Genomic DNA, 22589 nt, shown 5'->3' with positions numbered 1-22589 from the left:
CGGTCAAACATTTTCGTCCGACTTCGTGTTGGAAGAACATGACTGTTTTTAATTACTGTTTCGCTGCCTCTCTCAACTTTTGCGTTGAAGTGTTTTTCATCTTTGATCGAACATTTTATCCAACAGATGTTTGATCATTTAGCCACCTTTGCGTGGACGGGAAAAAAACCTAACCAATCAGAAACCGAATTTTTGTGACGTCTCAACTCCTTACGTCGTAATTTCAGCAACATTGCGCAAAAGCATTATGTGGGTTCACTTTGTTCGATGTTTGGCCGAGCAATATTTCTTATAATAATTTCTCTTAATTTTACTACTCATTTGAGAAAAACTATCTCCTCCCAAATATACCTAAAAATCACCCAAAAAATTACAACACACCCCAAAACATTGATTTGTGTAATGAGCGTAGGGTTTTTGTATTGCTTGAAACGCGAACGAGATATTTCGGTTAAACCGATTTTAAGCAAACTGATACGGTCTGAAAACACAGCCTGACGATCCGTACGGATCGTAAAGACTATTTTCGGTCCGTATACAGTCTGACAATTGCATCTCATTACCTGAGCTACGGGTGAACGTTTTGACGATCCGTACGGTTTGTACAGATCGTAAAGGCACTTTTCGGTCCGTATACGATCCGTAAACAGAATGTAAGTTGATAAGTAAACAAAATATAACCAAGAGGCTGATGCTGTAAAATACAACAAACGTATGTTTTCTTCGTTCTTTAGTGTGAGAAACTAAACTACAAAACATTACAATCGGCTGGATCCCGCGTTCTTTATGAGCGCTGTTATGCGTCAGTAAGTGGGACGAAATGAAAATTGGGTCAATGGAAACCTGCATGTTTACCTCGTTTTATCAGCGTGAGCGACCAAATGATGCGTTTCTCGTTGAAACAGAAAATAAACTAGAAGTAAACAAAATATAAACTTAGGTGCTGATGCTGTAAAATACAACAAATATATGTTTTCTTCGTTCTTTAATGTGAGAAACTAAATGATGCGTTTCTTACAAAACAAAACCTTACAATCATCTGGAATTAGGAAACGCGTTTCCCTGACGACTAATGCAGAATACTATAGAGTAAAATTAGCATTTTATGGAAAAAGTAGACTGTACGGTAGTATTGGTCAATAAGTTTAGTGACATTTGGTGGCTCCTAAAGGAGCCGTTGTGTTACTTCGGTAACCCATTCAGGTTCAGAAGTTTGTTGTAGGACCTTGTAGTCTACGTCAAAGTAGAACCACAGATGGCTTTTAGAACTGCTCGGCATTGTTGAGGACAAAATGGACTTGTCTAGCCCTCTTTTCTGCTTTAACTGTTGATTCCGCACAGTGCTGTGCCAGCATTTTCCATCTTCTGATGAGGCTTGGCTCACAACCCTAACCGATGAGAAAGAGAACCGACTTGAAGGTTTCGGTATCACCCATAGGTTTTCTCCAGAACATGAGCCGCATTTCCTTTGGCCACGATTTTAATGGAAATAATGCGTCCTCGTCAATTGCTCTGGTCAACTGCCTTCTTTCCTCCACTAGGGAACTTAAGCACCAGACGTTTTCTACGGGGCGACGGCAACTGGAACTCAAATTTACTTCCGATTCACGTTTCCCGCCGACATGGTCAGCCGTCGCGACTCGGCGCCGACTTTGTTTTGCTTATTTTGACGTCGCGTGTAAAACGTGAGTTTCGCCTTTATGATTTTTGTTGCATTATATCATTTTGCCCTCAATTTTTTTGTACTTATCGATGCTTAAAATATTATTCTATCGTTTTGGCACTTGTACAGGCGATTATCAAGTATTTGCAGTCATTTTTTGAACTTTTAAGCCTCTAGCGTGAAGATGGCTATCAAAAAAGCAACCTGTAATGGAATCATATGACCACGACATTCGTCTCCTGTTGCGTGAAATGATTGCTAGCGAATTGTTTCAGTTCAAGAAAGGCAGTCCAGACCGTGACAAAATCTGGGAGTCAACCAAGAGAAGATTGAACAGGCTCGATAATCGACTCTGAACTCTGCCAAACATTCGGTTTCGTTGACGTCTTCAAGATCAAGTCTTGCATGCGAACTGTGCGGAAAATCTGGGTTCTTGGAACGGCAGCTCTTCCACAAGACCAAGAATTCTTCATCAGAAATTATTTTACTATCATATGCAAGTAACAGCATCTCTCTTGGTTCACGAAAAGACATTTTTCACAGAGGTTTTCGCAAGCTTTCAAGGCAGTTTTCGAAAGGGTTGCCGTCGCAAAAACACCTCTTTGCTTAAGGTTGGATTTTGGCGGGAACGACGGCGCCCTCTTACCCAGGCTGGCTCGTTTGTAGACGTCGCCGTCGCCCCAAAAACGTCCGGTGCTTAAGTTCCCTAATATTTCTGCTCGTGACAGTAAACGAGTTTCTTCTCGAGACAGAGTTAACGTTGCCATCATGCGTCCTTTTGAAAAGTGCGCTATGAAAGCTGCAATCCTGCATCATGGTTTAAATACTCTCAATTACAATTTTGACACCTTCCCTCGACAGAAAGGTTGATTGTTTGGATCAACAATTATTCAATGTGATCGCACTAGCTATTGTTAGTAAATTTGGCGCAAACAATTGGCTCGAGTCTATTCAAAGGGGTTCCCATCAACACTGTCATATCCGAAGTCTACATGCCGTTCGGTTTGCTGTTAGGTTGGCATAAGACGGAGTTTTTTTAAAGCGCTTTATCAGCGCACTGGCCGATTTATTTTACATTCCCATTTCCAAACAAGTTTGATATAAGATGCCTTATTAAGGCTGGTTTCCATATGATCGCAGACGATCGCAGACCTTATTGCGATCTGCGATCCGCGATCATATGGAAACCAGCCTTTAGATAGAACATGGTTCTATCTTCTGCGATCGTCTGCGATCACGATCGCAGACCTTATTGCGATCTGCGATCATATGGAAACCAGCCTTTAAGAAAAGAAACCTCTGAATTTCACTTCCTTTTCTTTATTGTTCTTTCCTTTTATTTAATAAACAAAGGACTCGCGTTGCCCGGTTGTCAATAATAAGTTGTTACAGTTGACATCAAACACCTCCAATGTCTTAAAATAACAGTATTTATACCCTTAGCTTACGCACTTACAACTGCGAAAATAAAGGGCACAACTTTCCTTTAATTATTTTAAAATTCCAACCTATCATGCTAAACTGTATAAGCCTATCGCCAAGTATCATACGAACATCCGAGGACTGTATACGGACCGAAAAGTGCCTTTACGATCTGCCCTCTCTCAGATAAGACGTTTAAATATTCTAAGTGTCCTTAATGAGATGCAATTTACGGACCGTATACGGACCGAAAAGAGTCTTTACGATCTGTACAGACCGTACGGATCGTCAAACTGTATAAGCCTTTCTCTCAGATAAGACGTGGAAATATTCTAAGTGTCCTTAATGAGATGCAATTTAGGGACCGTATACAGACCGAAAAGTGCCTTTACGATCTGTACAGACCGTACGGATCGTCAAACTGTACAAGCCCCTCTCTCAGATAAGACGTGGAAATATTCTAAGTGTCCTTAATGAGATGCAATTTACGGACCGTGTACGGTCCGTAAATTGCTTAAAGGCACTTTTCGGTCCGTACACGGACCGAAAAGAGTCTTTACGATCTGTACAGACCGCACGGATCGTCAAACCGTACAAGCCCCTCTCTCAGATAAGACGTGGAAATATTCTAAGTGTCCTTAATGAGATGCAATTTACGGACCGTATATGGACCGAAAAGTGCTTTTACGATCTGTACAGAGCGTACAGATCGTCAAACCGTATAAGCCCCTCTCTGAGATAAGACGTGGAAATATTCTAAGACCTTCTAAGTGTCCTTAATGAGATGCAATTTACGGACCGTATACGGACCGAAAAGAGTCTTTACGATCTGTACAGACCCTACGGATCGTCAAACCGTACAAGCCCCTCTCTCAGATAAGACGTGGAAATATTCTAAGTGTCCTTAATGAGATGCAATTTACGGACCGTATACGGACCGAAAAGAGCCTTTACGATCTGTACAGACCGTACGGATCGTCAAACTGTATAAGCCCCTCTCTCAGATAAGCGGACGTGGAAATATTCTAAGTGTCCTTAATGGGATGCAATTTACGGACCGAAAAGTGTCTTTACGGTTTGTACAAGCCGTACGGATCGTAAGGCCGTTTTTTCAGACCGTATCAGTTTTTCTCTATTGGACGTGCAACCCTCGGAGGGGAGAGGAGCATATAAGCCTTGTAGAGAGGGAATGCTTGAAATATGGTAAACGAGCATAATCCCATAAAACACAATTTCTGTAGAGCCTTCCTTTCTTCCTGTGGAGATACGAAAAGCTCTGCCAGCAGCATACGTGGTTTCCAGCAAGGACAAGATGGAAATAATTTTGGGTCAGATAAAGTTTATCATGGTTGAGATGACAATCATCCTGGGATAAAACCATTTACATAAATTTTTGCATCCTAGGATGAAACTCATCTCAACGTTCGTGAAAACTGCATATATGATATATATTGTTTTTGAAATTAAAAGGACGGCTTGGTCTAATATCAAACATATGAAAATGACAAGCCTTCTAGGAACTGATGTCTCTCAAGGTAATGATGTGTACCCATGGATAAGTTCAGTGCTACACTGTACAGGGTAAATCAGCAAGTTTTTCATTGTTCTCGAGCTGAAGTCGAACTTATGATACTTGTAAAACCAGGAAAACGTGCATTAGGTAATAAAGTGTTCAGAAACATTGCACAGATCTCAAAATTAAAACTAGGCACCTAGCAAAAGGACAACAGCTTTGCGTCAGCCATTCGGGTTTTAGCTGGCATCAGAATGTAATTTACCGCAGTACAAAGAAAAGTCCTGCAAAACACTGCACGAAAAGAAAACAAAGGCTGCTTACCTGCAATTCACGAGTTATCTCGCGATGGTTCAGTTCGTGTTTGGTTCAAAATGGCGACTTCTAAATCAGCTATCGCCGGCGAAAGCCGACCACGTTGATCCCCTTCCTTGTCAAAATAATCACAGAGGACACGATCATAACGCAGTTTCAGTGGTAGAAAGAAGAACGTTCATGCGAGTTAGTTGTAGATGAAAAAAAAATTAGGGTAAATGCGAGGTAGAAAATGCGAGATGCGAGATAAAAAATGCGAGATGCGAGATAAAAATGCGAGATTTGAGATAAAAAAAATACGAGATGCGAGATATCTCGGATCTCGCATTTTTTATCTCGCCTCTCGCATTTTTCTATCTCGCATTTACCCTAAAAAAATTTTTTTTCGTCTACAACTAACTCGCATCTGGCATGTCCCTTACAGGCTTCCGTACATATCTGCCACGGAAGACCAAACTGCAACGCTACAGGCCACTTAGCCTGCGTAGCAGTCGTTTCCGTTTCCTTCAAGCCAAGCGGGGTAAGCGCGCGAGGGCATTGGGCAAAAAGGAGCAAAAAAAGTAGGAGCGGGGGGGAGGGGTGGGGTTTCCTTTCCTTCCCCGCCCCTCCCCCCCTCCCGCTCCTACTCTTTTGCTCCTTTTTCCTCAATGCCCTCGCGCGCTTACCCCGCTTGGCTTGAAGGAAACGGAAACGACTGCTACGCAGGCTACAGGCCACTTGGTCCTCCTGCCCGGCCAGGCGGGATGAGACAGCTTTTGGCTACAAGGGAGACTGGAAACAAATTGGTTGTTTTGGTCAGCAGCGATATCACTGTGGGCGCGAAAGAGCGATGTCATAGTGTTTTGGCGGTCTTTTGGCGGGAGGATTTTAAGTTCGTTTCAAGTACGTGTTGTCGACTCAAATCCTTTGGATTTTCGTACACATTTACGCCAAAATCTGGACTGATTGTGTTTGAAAGGGCTGGTAAGTCAAAATAGTCCAAGTGTTGCTTCAAAGTTTGACGTACGTCAAGAACTTGCACGCTATACTTTCGCGATTCAACGCATGACTTTCTATCACTTTCTATAGTGTTTTTGGCGGAATGATTTCCCGTTTCAAGTACATGCATGGTCGATTCTCGACGCAAATTCTGTGGATTTCTTTTCTCTTTGACGCATTAGTGAACCCTTACAGCACCGAAATTTGTATTGATTGTGTTTCAAAGGAGCTGGTAAGTCAGAGTACAAGCTGAAAGCAGTAGAAGTGTTGCTTCAAAGTTTTGACGCACGTTAAGACGGCTTACTGTACTTTGCGAAATGAAATGAAAATCTGTGACGTTATTTGACGTCCTCGCTGCAACTGAACAGGAAACTGCCAGCCATAAAAAGACTCGCTGTAATCCGTGTACGAAATGCCAAAATATTCGGAACATTCGGATTGCTCGCAAAAGCCTGGCGTTTAATTTTTGTTGCCACAAATATGCAAATACTCTCACCGGAAATGTCACGCGAGGGATATTCAGTTTAAAATGAGCCGATAAAATAAATTTTATTTTACTGTTTCAGTGTTTTGCACACTCGAAAATGACGGCTTAATTTTAAACAAATTATAAGATAAACAAATGTACGAAAAAAGCATTTCTTGAATCAAGTCGTTGTTGTCGAAGTCAAAGGGGTGCATGATGTCATTTGGCGCCAGGAGCTCCCTTTGGCGGAAAATGTAGCAGTCTTCAAATCTTCCAAAAACATGGAAATTTTTCATTGCCTCTTATAAAAGAAATAAATGATTCAGTGATGAAGAAAGAACAGGAGGTTAATGTCAACAAAATAGGTAAAACAGTCTCTAACATCTAAAAATAATCAGTAGCGATAATGAAATTAAACAATAATAGTAAATTATAAATAATTTGTGTAAAACAACACTTCTTTAACGTAAACAGTCGTAGAATAGAAGAGGAGTATTGCAATATACTTTAACCCCTTTATCGCCACAATCAGCTAAGGTTAAGGGATAGTCCATGTTCCTTTTTGAGGAGGGGGGAAGCAATTGCAAAAACAATTTTAGCATGGAACTTGTAAAAGAAAAATATGGCTCGAACTAAAGTCACTTAAAAATATCTTGGAAAACTAGCGGTGAAAAGAAATCATGTTGAAAATTCCGTCACCAAGAGAAAATAAATTAAGTAAATAATAATGATCATAATAAAAACGCGCTCTAAAAATAATTGCCAGCAGCCTTCCCTACACCCCTTCCCCTCCTTCCGAAAAGCTTAGGTCTATCCTAAGCCTGAACGTCAGTGTTTCAATCTAACTGATCAGTGGTAATGGGATTATAACTAGAACTATCTGAACAATATTTCATATCTAACGATGCAGATCATTTGTGACATAAAGCATATTATTGTTGTAAGGTCATTACAAATCACACGCACGTCCAAAACAGATTGTGTAAACAATTAAAGTATTTTTGATGGGCTCTACATGGCCAACGGATAACGAGATTAAAACTGGAACTGTTTGTGACATTACATCTAACAGTGGATATAATTATGTATATATATATGTGTTCTATGAAGCAAAACTACTTCTGCTTCAATCATTATAATCATTTAATGATCAATCTCTTGCAGAATAAAAGCACTTTCACAACAAAATGTATTAGCATTGTAGAACCTTTAAGGAATAATTTGCCTATTTAAAGCCAATTTGATGACCCAGCATTCAGAATACAGCTATTTGAATTAATGTTGTTGGAACATTTTGGCAATGACAACCGCAAAATTGTGACCAAATTTTAAGGATTTACAGCTACCCACATGACCTTGTGGTCTTTTTATGGCTGGCAATTTTCTGTTCATATACAGCGAGGAAGTCAAATAACGTCACAGATTTTCATTTCATTTCGTTCCATTTCGTTTCGCATTTCACAAAGTACAGATTTTCATTTCGTTTCATTCCATTTCGTTTTGTAAAGTACAGTAACCCCGTTAAAACAATTTCCATGACCAGATTAATAAGCTTTAACTTCCTTTTTTATAAACTTATGATCAAAGTTTAATTAAGCTTAAAGGGTCACTGTCATGGCGATTTTGCTGAATTTTGCCGGAAACGGCTCAATTATTAGATGACATAATTATCTTTTTGCTAACATGAAATTGCTCTTAGAACACGAGGCAGAAAATATTAACTAAAGGAATTTCTCCAATGAAGAACTAACCATAATCAGTTTTTAGCAACTTCTCTATGATGCACTGGAAGAGCTTGAAAAAAATTAGCCAACTTTTTCAAGTTGCAATCCATTTCCATCCCAGCCATCCATTTCCATCCTAGCCATCCACGGCCAAACATAACTAATACTAATTTCTGTGTACAGTACTAGACAAGTACAGTTATTGTTAACAAAACTAAACCATTATTTTAACAGATCCACCAATTCAAACATTAATTTTTGGCCATTCAAAGTGACACTGTCCTTTTAATGTTTTAATTAGCTTGTGGCTACAAAAAGCTTAATGCTTTTGATAGGCTGTCATCTTCAGCAAAACTTTTTGTTTGGCATTGCCATGGTTTCAGGGCAGCAGAATGCTATAAACTAGTAATAATCAAATAGTAGGAAGTACTGTACGTCCGATGATCTTGATCCCAGGCTCTCTCTCCTTTGTGGTCTGACCCTGCCTGATGCCCGTCCCAAGATCCATCCATTCATTCAAACAATCAATGTTGTGCCATACATTACTGTAGCTCGACTCCAATCTGTGTTATGAAATGCATTTTTCTTACAGTGTATGTCAAATGCAATTAGACTTTGATTTTAATACATGTATCTCAGAAAGAGTAAGCTTAAATATACATGTAAGCTCAAGCTTAATGGCTTTCCATGGTGACTTTTTTCTGATTCACATGCATGACAATGAAGAGAGTTTGCTGAATAGCGATAATTTACCAGTCGCGACCAACAAGGACTTGATTTAAAAGCAGCAAAATATTAAGCCTTCAAAGTCTTATGTATTGCTTCACAGACTATTACAATGTAACAGTAGAAATGCTTGTTTTGAATCAGTACAGCTATACAGTAACTCCATGGCCAAAGGGAATCTCACTTTCTAACCTCTAGGCAGTCATTTATGTGCAAAAAAAATGACCATAGACAACAAGGTGTACTAATCACATACATTGGCTCAGTGGTACAGTGCCCGGGGGGTCACGCTGCAGAGTTGAATTTTGTTCATCTCTAGATCATGCGTTAGAAGTAGACAAACATAGTACGGCCCATCATCAAGACAGTAGCAAGATTTGATTGATGATAATTTTATGTAGCAAGGCGGTGTAAATGAGTGAGGTTAGTTTTCTTCTGCATTACAGTACCTTTATTTAATCCAGGAACTGATAATGAAGGTGCTACAATTTTATGTTGGAAGGGCCATATGACTGTGTACATTACATATGTACCAGTCAATAATTGACAGGTACATAATGACCCCCAGGACACAGCAGGAATTTACTATTGGCCTGGTGTCAAAACACCACTAATTTCCCCGCCCCCTGGGTCAAGTAGACTGTTAAAAGCCCCGCTTAGGAGGGTACCTGTACCGCACTTCAGAACCAAATAAAATACAAATCAGTTAGAGTTTGTTGGTAAAAATTGACATTGTGACGGATGTAAGGTTTAGCGTGGCATCATAAGATTTTTCATTAATTATGTTAAATTTTCAGCATACTGTAGATTTTGATTTAGTATCAAACCGGCACAATTGGTTCAGCATATATAACGAGCTCACTTCTTACCTCTGTGATTCAAGTTGAAGTCTTGTCTTGGTGTTGCTCAACCTGTGTATCCAGTCTTCTTAGTGGATAACGACACAAAACCGTTGCTAATGAGCCACTTAGGATGCGGAATAGACCATCTTGAGTGACTAAATATCAATCCACTCCTAGTGTACACGTGTACATGCCATAACCCAAATGCTTGTAAAATAGGCTCTATTTAATTATCTGTGCAATTAAATTAAATGAAATCACATACCCAGTTTTGGAAATGTTTGTGACTGTTTTACTTAAAATCACATAAAAATTAGAAGGGCAAGGGCTTGGCTTAATGTTCCTTCATGTACTTTAATCCCCACTGTTCTCCCCACTTCCAGTCAATGGCCCCAGTCAAACCAACGTTTGTTAATTTCCCCGCCCTTCGGGGCCAACGTGTTGTTAAATGAGCATTCAATCCCGGCTATGGCTACATTAAATCCCTGCTACGTGTATGTCCCAGGGGTTGGTTTCCGGGATTTCAATTGACTGGTGCATTATCCCATAGACTATTATAATAATCACACATATACATGTACATGTACATTGAACATAAAGCTAAATAACTAAAATTTAATGCTGCAAAGCCTATGCTATCTAAAGCCAATGACTAGTCCATTGATTGCACTGATTCTAAATGAATAACAGTACAGTGTACTGTGTTTTAAAGCTCTCCAGGCAAAAGCACCTCATTACATTGTTGATCTGATTTCTGTTGTGCCACCAAGTAAATACCTTCATCAAAACAACAATAGCATCCTGCTCTGTCAACATAGTGGTTCATTTAAAAATTCACTTGGCGAGAGAGCATTATCACAAGCTGCTTTAAAGCTCTGGAATGCTCAAGGACTGTGCAACTAAAGTTATGCTGACAATTTTTTAAAATTGAAAATGAAAATGTTTAAAATATAGAAATTAGTCCTTTTTTAAGTGTCATTGAAGCAGTTCTCTAACTTTAGTTCTTTTAATTCTAATTTACTTAGTGAAAGTAAATATATGAAACATATCGAATTTTTTGATCTGCAGATGAAAGATTAAATAGAAGAAAGATCCTCGCAGTCAGTATGCGACTTAAGCAGTTGCAACTGCTTAAGTCACGTAGTAACTGCAAGGATCTTTCTTCTATTTGAATTTACTTAGTCTTGGTTTAAAAGCGTAATACATATTATTAAAAACTGGATCATTGTATAATGCCATTTGAGCGATTTGATTGGCTTAGCGGCCATGGTATATGAGCCATTATACCATGCCCGAGAAATAGAGATCATTAAATTGTCTTCTAATTGTTCTTGCAAAGCGAAATCAACAAGATCTAGCAATGTTTCTTGATTGTTTTTTAATAAAACAATTATTCCACTCGCGCTTGTTGGATATGAGATGATTATAGCCAACTCGGCGCTGCGCGCCTCGTTGGCTATCTATCATCTCATATCCAACGCGCGCTCGTGAAATAATTGTTAAATACACCTGTAGATACTTTTTACCTAGTTTGCTTTCATTTATGTAAAGCTCATTTAAATATTTATGCAGCAACAACAACAACAATATCTATTAACTCATGCTTTAACTAGTTACAGAGGATCGTTATATAGTCATCACAGGTTAATTAAAGAGAACAATAAGAAAAGTAATTTAGGTAATTGGAGCCTAGAGGCTAAAGGAACCGTAAGGTTTTCGAGTTAACCTCTAGGAACTATTTACAGTTCATTTTGATAAAAAAGGAGCAACGAAGAAGAAAGAAACCAGACCCAGTTAATAATGCCCAATAATATAATTTAAAAGTGTTTTACGCAATTCCTAAGAGTAAGAGAATGTGCTCTACAAATACTTTTATTATTATTATATGAAATACATTGGTCTCTCTGACCTTAATATTCAGTGGAAAAAAGGGGCCTTTTTAAACAAAAAGCCATGTTGTAGTTGTTCTAAATGAGGGCCAAACAGACCACTGTGCATGAGGTTTCCTGGGCTCATCTTGTGCTGTGTGCTTTGAAGAGCCCATTTTGATACAATCATGAAGTTTCTGTCAACTCAGGTATTGTCATGCAAATCTTAGTATCCAGTGATCTAATGTACAGGTGTTATAGTACATTACAGTTCTTGTGATGTGTTAAAGTGCATATGAAGTGAAAAATAATTTATACCTATTTGAAAGGCCTTTCAAAGGCACAATACATGCATACATGCGTATACATACATTAATTGAAGCTTTTCCAGGGCTAATGTCTGCCACAATGTATTACAGTTACACATTAAAATTATTTAAAGATCAATTTAATATATTGAAATAAGGAATTAAAAAATTATTGTTTTTTTTAAATAAATTGGTAACATGTGAATGTTCCTTAGAAATGTAAGGACGTTTTGAAAACACCCATTTTTCCCTCCTGACTCTTCTTTTCCTGCAGAACAGGCATTATTTTTTGCATTTTTCAGGCGTGATGCGTGACAGGCGCATTTGCCCTCCTCCCGTCTTGCGTGACTCGCGCTTGCCTTCACTCACCTAAAAAATGCAAAAAAAAAAAATAAATAAATTAAATAAAAAAAAAAATTAATGCGTGTTCTGCAGGCTAGACTCTTCTTCCTGCAAGAATGATAATGATATGCTTGCCACAACTGAATCAAATTTACAAACTACATGTAACACTCTGGACGGCCTTTTGAGACTGCATTTTTTTTTTCTGTCTAGGAATGTTTGGTTTCAGCTTGCTTGATATACCTATAGCAGCTCAGGAGATCAAGAATCATATGTGGTTGAGTAGGACTCAAACAGCAACAAAGGATGCAAGTAATGCACATCTACCATTGAACATTCTGTTACAGTAACCTGATAATAGCAGCTGAAATGAACACTGCTAGAAGTTCAAAGGAGCCCATTGGAGATCCGCCACAGCTAACAGCTGAGTTACTGTCACTTGGTGATGTTACAACAACAACAAAGGAAATCAAAGATGCACCTCTGCCTGTGGACATTCTGTTAATAACGGCCAGGGATTGCGAGTTCTTGGCTTGTTACACGCAGATGATCAATCCGTTCAGATGTTACTCTGAGGATGTTGGCTACGTTTACTTTGATGGCGAAGACGAACGTCGACAGGAAAAAGTATCAGTTGCTTTGGTACGGAGTTATCAAGGTCCTGGTGGTCCTGGTGGTACTCTCGTAACTGTCAAGAATGCAGCGACCCTGTTAAGGCCCAAGGCAGTTATGTGTGTGGGAACATGCAGTGCTCTTAACCCTACCAAAACCAAACTGGGGGATGTTGTCATTTCTGCCAAAGTACATGCAACAACATGTGTAAGCAGACGTTTCCTAAACATCATCAAGAATGCTGCTGATGGCTATAATGCTCCTTTGAAGAATCTGAAAGCTTATGAAATCAAAGTTCATTGTGATGGTGATTTCTTGAGTCTCCAAGAGCAGGTCAGCAATGAAGGGCGGCGTGAAGAACTGGCTAAATCCTGTCCTCAAGCAACAGCCATGGAAACGGGAGGTGCAGGTACGTTGGTGTGTTTTGCCTTCTTCCAATTAAATGTGGCTTTTTTAAGGCCTGTTCTCACTAGCGCATAAGCATAAGCATAAGTATAAGCAAGCGAGAACATCAGCGACATAAGCATAAGGACATACGCACGCGCAGAATACATTTTTTGACACTATCCTCAATACCAGGTCTCCTCGATGTTTTAAAACAAGATGGCTGACGATGATGATGTCATAGCGTCAGCCATTTTGTTTGTGATACTTTCTGCAGAAGTCTGGGTCAAAGTGACCTGTGATTGGTTGAAGTGCTTGAGCTTATGCTTATGCTTATGTCGGCCCGTTCTCACTTGTGAAAACTGCGACATAAGCATAAGCACAAGCCGACACAAGAAAAACAAACATGTTCGTTTTTTTATGCTTATGCTTATGCTTATGTCGCGGGTGTTCTCACTTGCTTATGCTTATGCTTGTGCCTATGCTTATGCGCTAGTGAGAACCAGCCTTAATTGAACATGAGACGTGGCGTAAAGGTGTGTGTGCCTGTATCTGAGAGTTTAAGTATGTGTACACATATGTAGCTAGTTAGGTTATTGGTACAGTAGGTAGGTAGGTAGGTAGAGTAGGTAGAGTAGGTAGGTTGATAGGTAGGTAGATAGGTAGCAAGGTATATAGGGAGGTAGGTAGGTACATGTAGGTAAGTTCACCTGTTATACACCTGTGCACAAATATGTAGCTAGTTAGCTAGTTAGATTGTAGGTAGGTAGGCAGGTAGGTAAGTACAGGTATGTTGGTAGGTTGGTAGGTAGGTAGCTAGATAGGTAGGGAGCTAGGTATGTAGGGAGGTAGGCAGGTAGGTACAGTAGGTAGGTAAGTATGTAGATAGGAAGGTACTGTAGGTAGGTGGGTTGGTAGGTAGGTAGATAGCTAGGTATATAGGGAGGTAGGTAGGTAAGTTCACCTGTTATCAAAAATGTGGTCATCCATAAGGACATGGATACATGTACACTGTAATTATAATTCTACACGTTATCTAGGAATACTTTACTCTCTCTGTACGTAAGAAGCTTACACATTGTTCATGTTTAGCAAAATTTTCAAATTTGCAAGCTTAGCACATTTCCGCTTAATAGGGGCACGCGAGGCGTTTTCTTATGTTGGTCGTACCGATTTTACACTCCACTTATTGGTGTCCGCCATATTTTGAAAACTCATGTGATATAATATACAGTGTAATGTAAATTATTTAGGGACGAGCGTATAAAATCTCAGTCACAGGCTCCCTAAGCAGTCTTGCCAGATACATGTATCAACGATTTTAAACGCCGATTGTGGCAATCGGTGGACAACCTCGTCACAGTAGCGGTACGGCTGACTATTTTGGCAGTTCGCCATGATCAGCGTCCAAAACCGGTTGAATTGTGTCTAGTTTCAGAAAAGATATTGTGCATCCTGAATGTACGCTGATGTTTCACTGTATCACGCTGATGTCTTTTTTGCAGGGATTTTTACAGCAGCTTTTGACAATCAGATTGAATGGCTTATTGTGAAAGGGATCTCTGATTATGCAGATGGTGCTGAAGGGACCGCAGAGAGTTGGTGTAATTTTGCGAGTGTAATGGCCGCTTCTGTTGCTGCACACATTTTAAGTGATCCCTATGTTTTCCGTTCGTGGCCCAACTACAGAGGTAATGATGTTGTCACAATTTTGTATTCATTTTCAGTTTGACCTGTGCTAGGGTATCCTGTTTTAGGGTGCTTGCAGTATTTAGGTGATAAAAGGACATTGGGCAATTCCAGAAAATAACAATACCCAACAATACCCTATATGAACAAACGAACATGAATTTATGCCTCCTCAGGGCTGTGATCTAGCGGCACTAGGAAACAAGCTTTACTCTTCAGCGACAAGAAAAACCTACCGCTAGTAGCCAGGCTGTGAAAACTTCTCTTTAAGTCCGAATTTGGCTATAATAATAAACACCATTTACGGCAGTTTTACTCCTCTTTGTTTTCTTGTGCTGTTTTGATGTTTACAAAGCAGAATAGCTCAAATTCAGACAGTTAAAATCTTTCAGCGGTCAAATATACCGTCGAGTCTTGTTGCGTCCTTTTATAGGTCATGTAGTGTGCACGAAAAGTGTTCTCAACCCATATGCCTCATGTAGTGTACATGAAATGTATGATGATCTATCGATGCTTGTCTTCTGCTTCCGCGGTCATACGTTCGAGGATAATTTTATTTACGAACTACAAAAGTCCACTACAATAGCGTTTTCAAGGAACTCACTCTACACTTTCTACTCCAGAAATCCCACCTGTGGAATTAACCAGTGCCTTCGGATATCCAATCGTAAATACCCCCCCATGCCCTCAGAATTCCAAAATCGTGAACCCCCCCCTCCCCTTCGGAAATCCTAAAAGCCGTCCGTGGTATGGTATGGATATTTTCTGGAATTGCCCATTACAAAAATATGACCTGTTTGATGCCAAAACGTGAGGCATGCCAAAGAAGTTTCTTTTTGATTGAAAAAAAAAAAAAAAAAAGATCTCCTCACCTCCAATTTGTGCTGTTTGACAGGACTATTTCATTATGACTCTGCCTCTTTCAAATTCAATTATTTATCGGGAATGGTACCACGAACCCAAACTTGTACTTCTGTGTGAAAATCTTACCGGTATCATGTAAGCTCCCTAAACCCTGCTTTTTAGTAATTTTTCAAGGGAAATGTCCTCACCATGGTTGATTGCATTTCCCCGACTATAATTTCAGACCCTGGTGTTACACGCTCTGTGCATGTCCACTGGTAATCGGGACCTCTTACTGAATTTATCACGTGTGGTGAAATAAAAATAAAAATAAAAATAAATAAATAAATAAATAAATAGGAATTTCAGTGGAATCCACGGAGTGGCTCTTTTCTCCACTGTTTCCAGGTTGAATTGCAATTTGGAAATGTTGGTATTATGTTGGTTTTTCTATGAGGGCAAGAAAATTGTAATTCAGGCCTTCAACAATAACCCTTGGTTTTGAGCTTGCCATAAGTCTCTTTTGAAAGTTAACTTAACTGGAGTTGAGTTCAACACCAAATCAGTGCTCTAGTCTTACATAAACCCATTAAAACGTACAGATTCATGTCAGAGTTCATCCGGTTTTGATTGTGAAACATATAAAATTATATTTTATTGCCATTGCTAAATGAGGTTGAAATGTAGTGTACATTGTTTTTAAGATGAGCAGAATGGCTTGGAAGGAAGAGTTAAACGCCTTAAGACAGACAAGAAGGTGGACGAGAATCAGGATACTAGCAGCCAAATTAGTCCAGGTAAAACAATGTTTTTCATGAGAATGATGTATTATTCAGTGAGTGACACAGGCATACTCGGGAAAAATCTGAGTGCTCCTATGACTGAGGAGTCGAACCTAAGACCTTCCGATTGCTAGTTCGGATGCTCTACCACTGAGCTACAGGAGACTCGTGGGAGCTAAGGCCATTAAACTAGGTTCATGGGACAAACATCCTGCATACTGCTAGGATTGGAATGTCATGTGTGGTATATGCGCAATGGAATAAATGTGCGGATGTGAACTGATGCCTCTCGGTGGGATCCTTTCTTCCAATCTGTTATTTAACAAATAGATTCCATTTTGCCGTGCGCCTGTACTCTGATAACGCACAGTAGCGTGACTGATGTTCTTACCACGTTTTGACGTCCTCTGTGCGTTATCAGAGTACAGACCCACGGCAAAATGGAATTTATTTGTTTTATACAACAACCACGACATTTTAACACATTTCGTGAGCGAGCATCGCGTTGCCTGAGCTGAGTCAAAAGCTTTCCAGCAAACTCAGTTTTAGACTACCGTACACATACAATTATGATCCTCTAAATAAGAGTATAATCCGAAAGAACTTCACTAACAATATTATCAAAACTAACCTTTATCCCAGAAGGAAATCCTGACCCCAAAATATTACAACATGTAAGTTGCTTCACTACGATTTGTTAATCGATTACTTGCCATTACCGGATTTGTATCCGCGACATATTTCGACAAATATTTGCTTCCTTTTCACGTCACAACAAAGTTGTCGCTTTTTTATCCTGGTTGAGGTCACTCTCAACGGTCTTTGTCCATTTTTTTATCGGGCAGTTTTCCTTTCCAGCGAAAATTTGCCTATGTTTGTCCGCTTCTCGCCAACAGTTTGCAAAACTTTGTTGACCAGTCACTCTGGTTGGACTCTAGACTCACGTGCACCGGTCACCGATCACGTGCACCGGTCACACCACTCAATGACGTCAATCGTGCATCTATACTCTAATCACAAACTCCGTTACACCAATCAAAACGCGAGTTTTACGCTGTTCATTGTATAATGAAGAATGTACTCAAGGGCTATAAAAAGCTACACTGGTTAGTACATTTTACTGCGTCCAGACAAGTTTTCATGTTGGAAAAAGTGTGTTTTGTCAGTTAGAACATTACTTACCGACCACAGAAGCTTTTTCACCGTAAATTAGAGCTGTTTTTCGTTTTGGTATGCCCCCGAAACGAAAACAAAAAAAAAACAAACAAAACAAAACAAAAACGTGTCCACCTATTACTCCGCAAAAATGCGGATGCCTTGAACGCTGCCGGTGGGAGTTGCGATGAGGATGACCGACGAAGTCCGCGGAAAGTGGAAAAGTTTGCATTCCCATAGGCCAGGTCAAGAAGGAGGAGAAGAAAAAAAAAAGCTGGTGGTGGGCCAGCTCCAAAGACGCCGTCGACTTAAACAGCAAAACTCATCGACTTATTCTTTTACCGGCCTGGGGGCAATTAAAACTTGGTGGAGCGGCGGGAAGGCTTGATTTCGTGAAGTGGTGCGACTTATATCACTAGCAATAAGATTGGTAATAAATGAAATAGACTCTCGTCGAAAGCGGTAACGAACACGTAGCTCTATCTGTGAAGTCGTCGATTTCGCACTGACTTCCGGCTCTAAATCTCCTTTCTCGTCGCCTCCAGCCTAAATCTGAAAACACTAAGTTTGCCATTTTTATTCTTTATTTAACCCGAGGTTAGCTATTTAACCCTGCTCGCTCGGTGTGTTAAATTAACCCGCTCTTTAACCTGTGGTTAGTGGTAACTTTACTTTCTGACCAACAACGCAACTAACCTGCGATTAAAATTTACCCCAAGGCTAGGCCGATGTAACCCCAGGTTAAGATTTAACCCTCTTTTGAACAACCGGGCCCAGGGGCCCGTTTCTCGAAAGACCCGGTAAGTTAACGGGCCCGATAAGTATATTTTTAAATGTTTTTTCGCCGATTACACAGTTATTACAGACATGGTACCTGGCCAATGTTTTCATTGAATTATAAGATTTTAAAATTGAGTATTCAAAGCTAACAAAAACTGACTTATGTTAAGAAACATTTATCGCCAAAGACACTTATCGGGCCCGGTAAGTTATCGGGTCTTTCGAGAAACGGGCCCCAGGCCTCTAACTCCATACCTGTTGTTGTAGCGTAATTAAGCTTCAGTGCCGAAGTCAAGAATTGGTAAAATTCACCCGAAAATTCAGCTCGAATGATATACTTTGGATACTTCTCTTTCTCTACTATTCATTTGGAGTTGAAAAGACAAATACGTTTATACACTATTGTGATTCCCCTGGAAAATTTACCCGATTTAAGACCATAATAGTCAAAATCTATACCCGTTTTCAGGCCAAAACGGCTCAAAAACCATACCCTTTGGGGCGACACATCCTATATAGCTTATGTAGGGCAGTAACCCCCCCCCCCCCCCTCCTCGGGATTGGGACTAAATTGCCTTGAAACCATCAAGTTTTTCTTTTTCAAATTTGCCTTTATTTGTTTGTGCAGAGATTGCCAGATGTGATGCAGACATTGCATTTTTTGCCAAGAAACATGATCCATGCACAAGACAGTGGCTGTTTGATGAGTTTGACAAATGGTTCAGTGATCCTGGTGATTCTAGAACATTTGTTCTCCTGGGTGACGCAGGTGTCGGCAAAAGCGTGATGGCGGGAGCCCTGGCAGAGCGAACAAGACAAGCTGGTCATTTAGGCGCTGCCTACTTTTGCCGCCATAAGGATGGTACAAGAAATGACCCCAGAAATCTTCTTGGAACTATCGCTGTTCAACTCTGTAATTGTAATAGTCAGTACCATGATATAGTGGGAGGGGGCAGTGGCATAAAAAAGATTCTGGCCAATTATAAGTTAGGACTTCAGGAACTTTGTACAAAACTGCTAGAAGAACCCTTAGGTAGGTGCACTCCTTGTCAACAACGAAAAGTAGTCATTATTGATGCTCTTGATGAGACAGAGTATAAATCCAGGGAAGATTTTCTCGATCTTATAAAGGAGCGTTTCCCCAGTCTTCCAGAATGGCTGGTGTTTTTCATCACCAGTCGCCCTGAAGAAATGGTGCAGAGCAGATTTGAGAGATATACTCCATGCGTTTGGATTTGTGCCGGAAAGAGTGAGCAGGGCAGTTTCTACCAGCAGCATAAGCAGGACATACAGCGATTTTTAGAGAGGAAAATCGATTTTGCCCATGCCCCAAACCCGGTGGAGGAAATTGTTGAGGAGTGCAGTGGCCTTTTCTTGCTTGCATACTGCATTGTTGAAGAATTCGGTAACCATCCATCGCATTCAGGTAAGACCGATCAATCCGTTTTTCCGGGAAATATTAGCGATTTCTTTCGGACGAATTTTCAGCGAGTGTTTAGTAAATTGGGAGAAGATCTCTACAAGAAGTTGTTTGGCTGTGTCTTAGCTGCACCCTCTCCACTTCCTGTCTCATTTATTTCGTTCGTTCATGACAGAGAGAAATCAGAGGTTGACATGCAAGGAGCAATTGACGCCATGACACTGTTTGCGCTGCTTCAAACTTCTGATCAGACCATTACGTTTTGTCACGATCTTATCCCTGAGTGGCTTATAGACAAGACGAGAGCTGGAAAGTTTTTCATTGATAAGGAGACCGCAGGTGAGTACCTCAGAGATGTTTTTGTTGAGATTCTGTCAGTTGTTGTTGGGAAACAACCATCAGCATTGTCGTCAGCCGATGTTGATTTTCAAAAGTATGTTATCCTTTTTGCCGTTCGTTTTTTTTTGGAGCTTGATGACGAAGATTCGTTCAGACATGTGTTCAGGCTCGTAACAAGTTATCGTTACTTTTTGGCAAGGATCCTGTTGATCGTGAGTCGTATGACTGCAGCAGATGTGATGTGTATCCGTGATTTCCGCGAGGACATGGAACTAGTGGCAGAGTCTCTTGACAATGAAGAAAACAGAGAAATAATCAATGAAGAGATGTCAAGACTTACTGGTGACGACGATTTCATCCTCTCATCATGCCCGCAAATTTTTCAAACGCTTAACACTGACCTAGAAAGCGTATTGTCAACTCCGTGGCAGGATAGGAATGATAGTTGCCCTCCTAACACTGGCATTCGTTCTGCCACGACTGTTGCTGTAACTTCGGATAAGAAAACAGTGGCCTGGGCAAAAGGTCGTTCCCTTCTCTTCTCAAATGCAGCAACACTAGAAACAGTGAGCGGCCCCTTCGAAATAGGCCAGGATATCATAGAAGAAATTCTTACTTTAGATTTTAGGGTCGATGACAAATTTTTGTTTTTTGGACGACTAGACAAGTGGTTTTCTGTTGAACGAAAATGTGTTGAGGACTTTGATCAATTCTCCCGCTGTAATTCGTTTACTTATGACCACGGAGTAATTCTTAATGGTGAACCGTACATATGGGTACAGGTGAATAACTTCTCTTATTTGTGTTCTACTTGTCAATATCGGTATTGTGTTCTTAGATTACTTGTTCTGTGGGCTGTACGGGAAATTAATCGCTGGCGAGATGATGTATGTACTTTCTTTGTCAGTAGGTTACCAGTTTCCAGCGAGACTTTCCAGCTGGAACGAGCCAAACACCTGCTTCAGAGTTTTGGAATTGAACCAGAGTTATACCAGGCTCCTGAGAACTCCGCTCCGCTCGATCCTTCTTGCAAGTATTGTAGCAGACTAAAAGAACTAATAGATTCGGAGAAAGAAGCACCTTTGGTGGCTATTCGTCAGGTCATCGTTGAACTTTACCTTCAAATATTCGAAGATCAGGTTTGGAATGTAGAGACAGGGAGAGCTGTGCTCGAGGAGGCATTTTCTCGGGATGTTGAAGGTCAGTTGCCCGAAGTCAACGACTCAGATGAATGGTATTCTGGTCGTGTCATTGCTGTAACTTATGCTGTTTGGACTTTGATGAACATCGAAAATTTTTGCAGCAGTTCAGGCTGGGATAATGAATCCTCGAATTCTGAAGGCGATTCCTGCTAATCTGACTAATTTACCGTTTATGCCATCAAGTGCAGGCAAATTTAAATTCCACAAAACTCCTGCTTTTTTCTCATTCTGCCCTCAAACAAGAGAACAAGCTCATCCTCCTCCACCGGCCGGGGCCAGATCGACCAGAACCAGCTGTAGGGCCCCCGAAAAGAATAACGTTGGAATTAGCAGTAGTGACATCATTCGTCTGATCGGACATGAGGTCCATAACACAGTGGCAACATATCGAGGGTCTTTTGTGATCGCACCTGATATGGCTTCCAACAGCTCGTTTTGTTTTGAAATGTGAGTCAATTAATTCGTGTAATTTCTTTGTTCGTTGTAAACCGAAACGCTGTTGACATTGCATATTGCTAAAAACGAGATTTATTCCTTTCCTTTCATCCCCTTTGTCTATAGTTACGAAGAAACGATGTATATAGTTTACCTTTTATTGTCTCAATTCTCCTGTCTTTCAATAGCAGCAGTGGAGAGAAGCTGTTAAAATATCGATATAATTCATGTTGGCTTTCATAACCCTTATGACTGGTTATTGATTGATTGATCATGAAGTTTGTAAATCTTTGTACAAAGGCAATAAAGTTGTTGTTGTTGTAGTTACTAGGAGAATGATTATCACCAGGAAAACTTTGATGGTGATTCTGAGTGAGTCTTAAATGGGGAACACAATAGACGACTTTTTTAATTTGATATTGTTTTATAGCAAACCTGTGATAGAAATCCTTGAGACAAACCATGAAAACTGGAAAAAAAAGACTTGTTGTGCTGCAGATTTTTTTTTATCACTAAATGGTTCACCTGATTAAAGTTATGTTTAGCAGTTTGCCGAGTGCAGTTGGATATACACCAGAAAAAGCCGCGAATGAGTCAGTAACGCATGCACTCGAGCAATTTAAAGGAAACATTGTAAATGGTTTGAACCCAGGGGTCATGTCATAAGTACGTAAATTATGATCATCCGGGTGAGTGTAGTCCTGAGAAGGACTGTTTGTGGTGACTTTGACTGACGTTTCGACAACCTGAGCGGAAGTCATCTTCTGAGTCAAGTGAATTG

The 22589-nt window shown here is 40.2% G+C and overlaps 1 protein-coding gene across 3 annotated transcripts; it reads left to right on the top strand.

The window, feature by feature from the left end:
- Window positions 1–5751: 5751 nt before the first annotated feature.
- On the top strand, window positions 5752–22410 carry LOC146478107 (uncharacterized). 3 transcript variants are annotated; one of them, XM_085112834.1, is made up of 6 exons: window positions 5752–5876; window positions 12381–13188; window positions 14669–14854; window positions 16400–16492; window positions 19041–20171; window positions 20303–20322. In XM_085112834.1, the coding sequence occupies exons 2-6, from the start codon at window positions 12537–12539 to the stop codon at window positions 20305–20307; spliced, it is 2067 nt and encodes a 688-aa protein (XP_084968960.1). In that variant the 5' UTR covers window positions 5752–5876; window positions 12381–12536; the 3' UTR covers window positions 20308–20322. The 3 variants fall into 3 exon arrangements, with proteins under 3 accessions (XP_084968960.1, XP_084968959.1, XP_084968958.1); XM_085112833.1 differs by having other exon boundaries at window positions 12397–13188; window positions 19041–22410; XM_085112832.1 differs by having other exon boundaries at window positions 19041–22410.
- Window positions 22411–22589: the final 179 nt, after the last annotated feature.

Source organism: Pavona decussata, unplaced genomic scaffold, assembly GCF_977016875.1.
Source record: "Pavona decussata unplaced genomic scaffold, jaPavDecu1.1 SCAFFOLD_67, whole genome shotgun sequence".
In the NCBI taxonomy this organism is placed as follows: Eukaryota; Metazoa; Cnidaria; class Anthozoa; order Scleractinia; family Agariciidae; genus Pavona; species Pavona decussata.
Note: the sequence above shows the minus strand (reverse complement) of the source record. Positions and strands in the feature narration are given on the sequence as shown.

What these genes read in the sequence shown, in the direction of transcription:
- LOC146478107 (XM_085112833.1), top strand. Translation starts at nt 12,537, where the DNA reads ATGAACACTGCTAGAAGTTCAAAGGAGCCCATTGGAGATCCGCCACAG. An exon ending in CATGGAAACGGGAGGTGCAG is followed by an intron (nt 13,189 to 14,668) that starts GTACGTTGGTGT and finishes TCTTTTTTGCAG; the next exon opens with GGATTTTTACAGCAGCTTTT. An exon ending in TTCGTGGCCCAACTACAGAG is followed by an intron (nt 14,855 to 16,399) that starts GTAATGATGTTG and finishes ATTGTTTTTAAG; the next exon opens with ATGAGCAGAATGGCTTGGAA.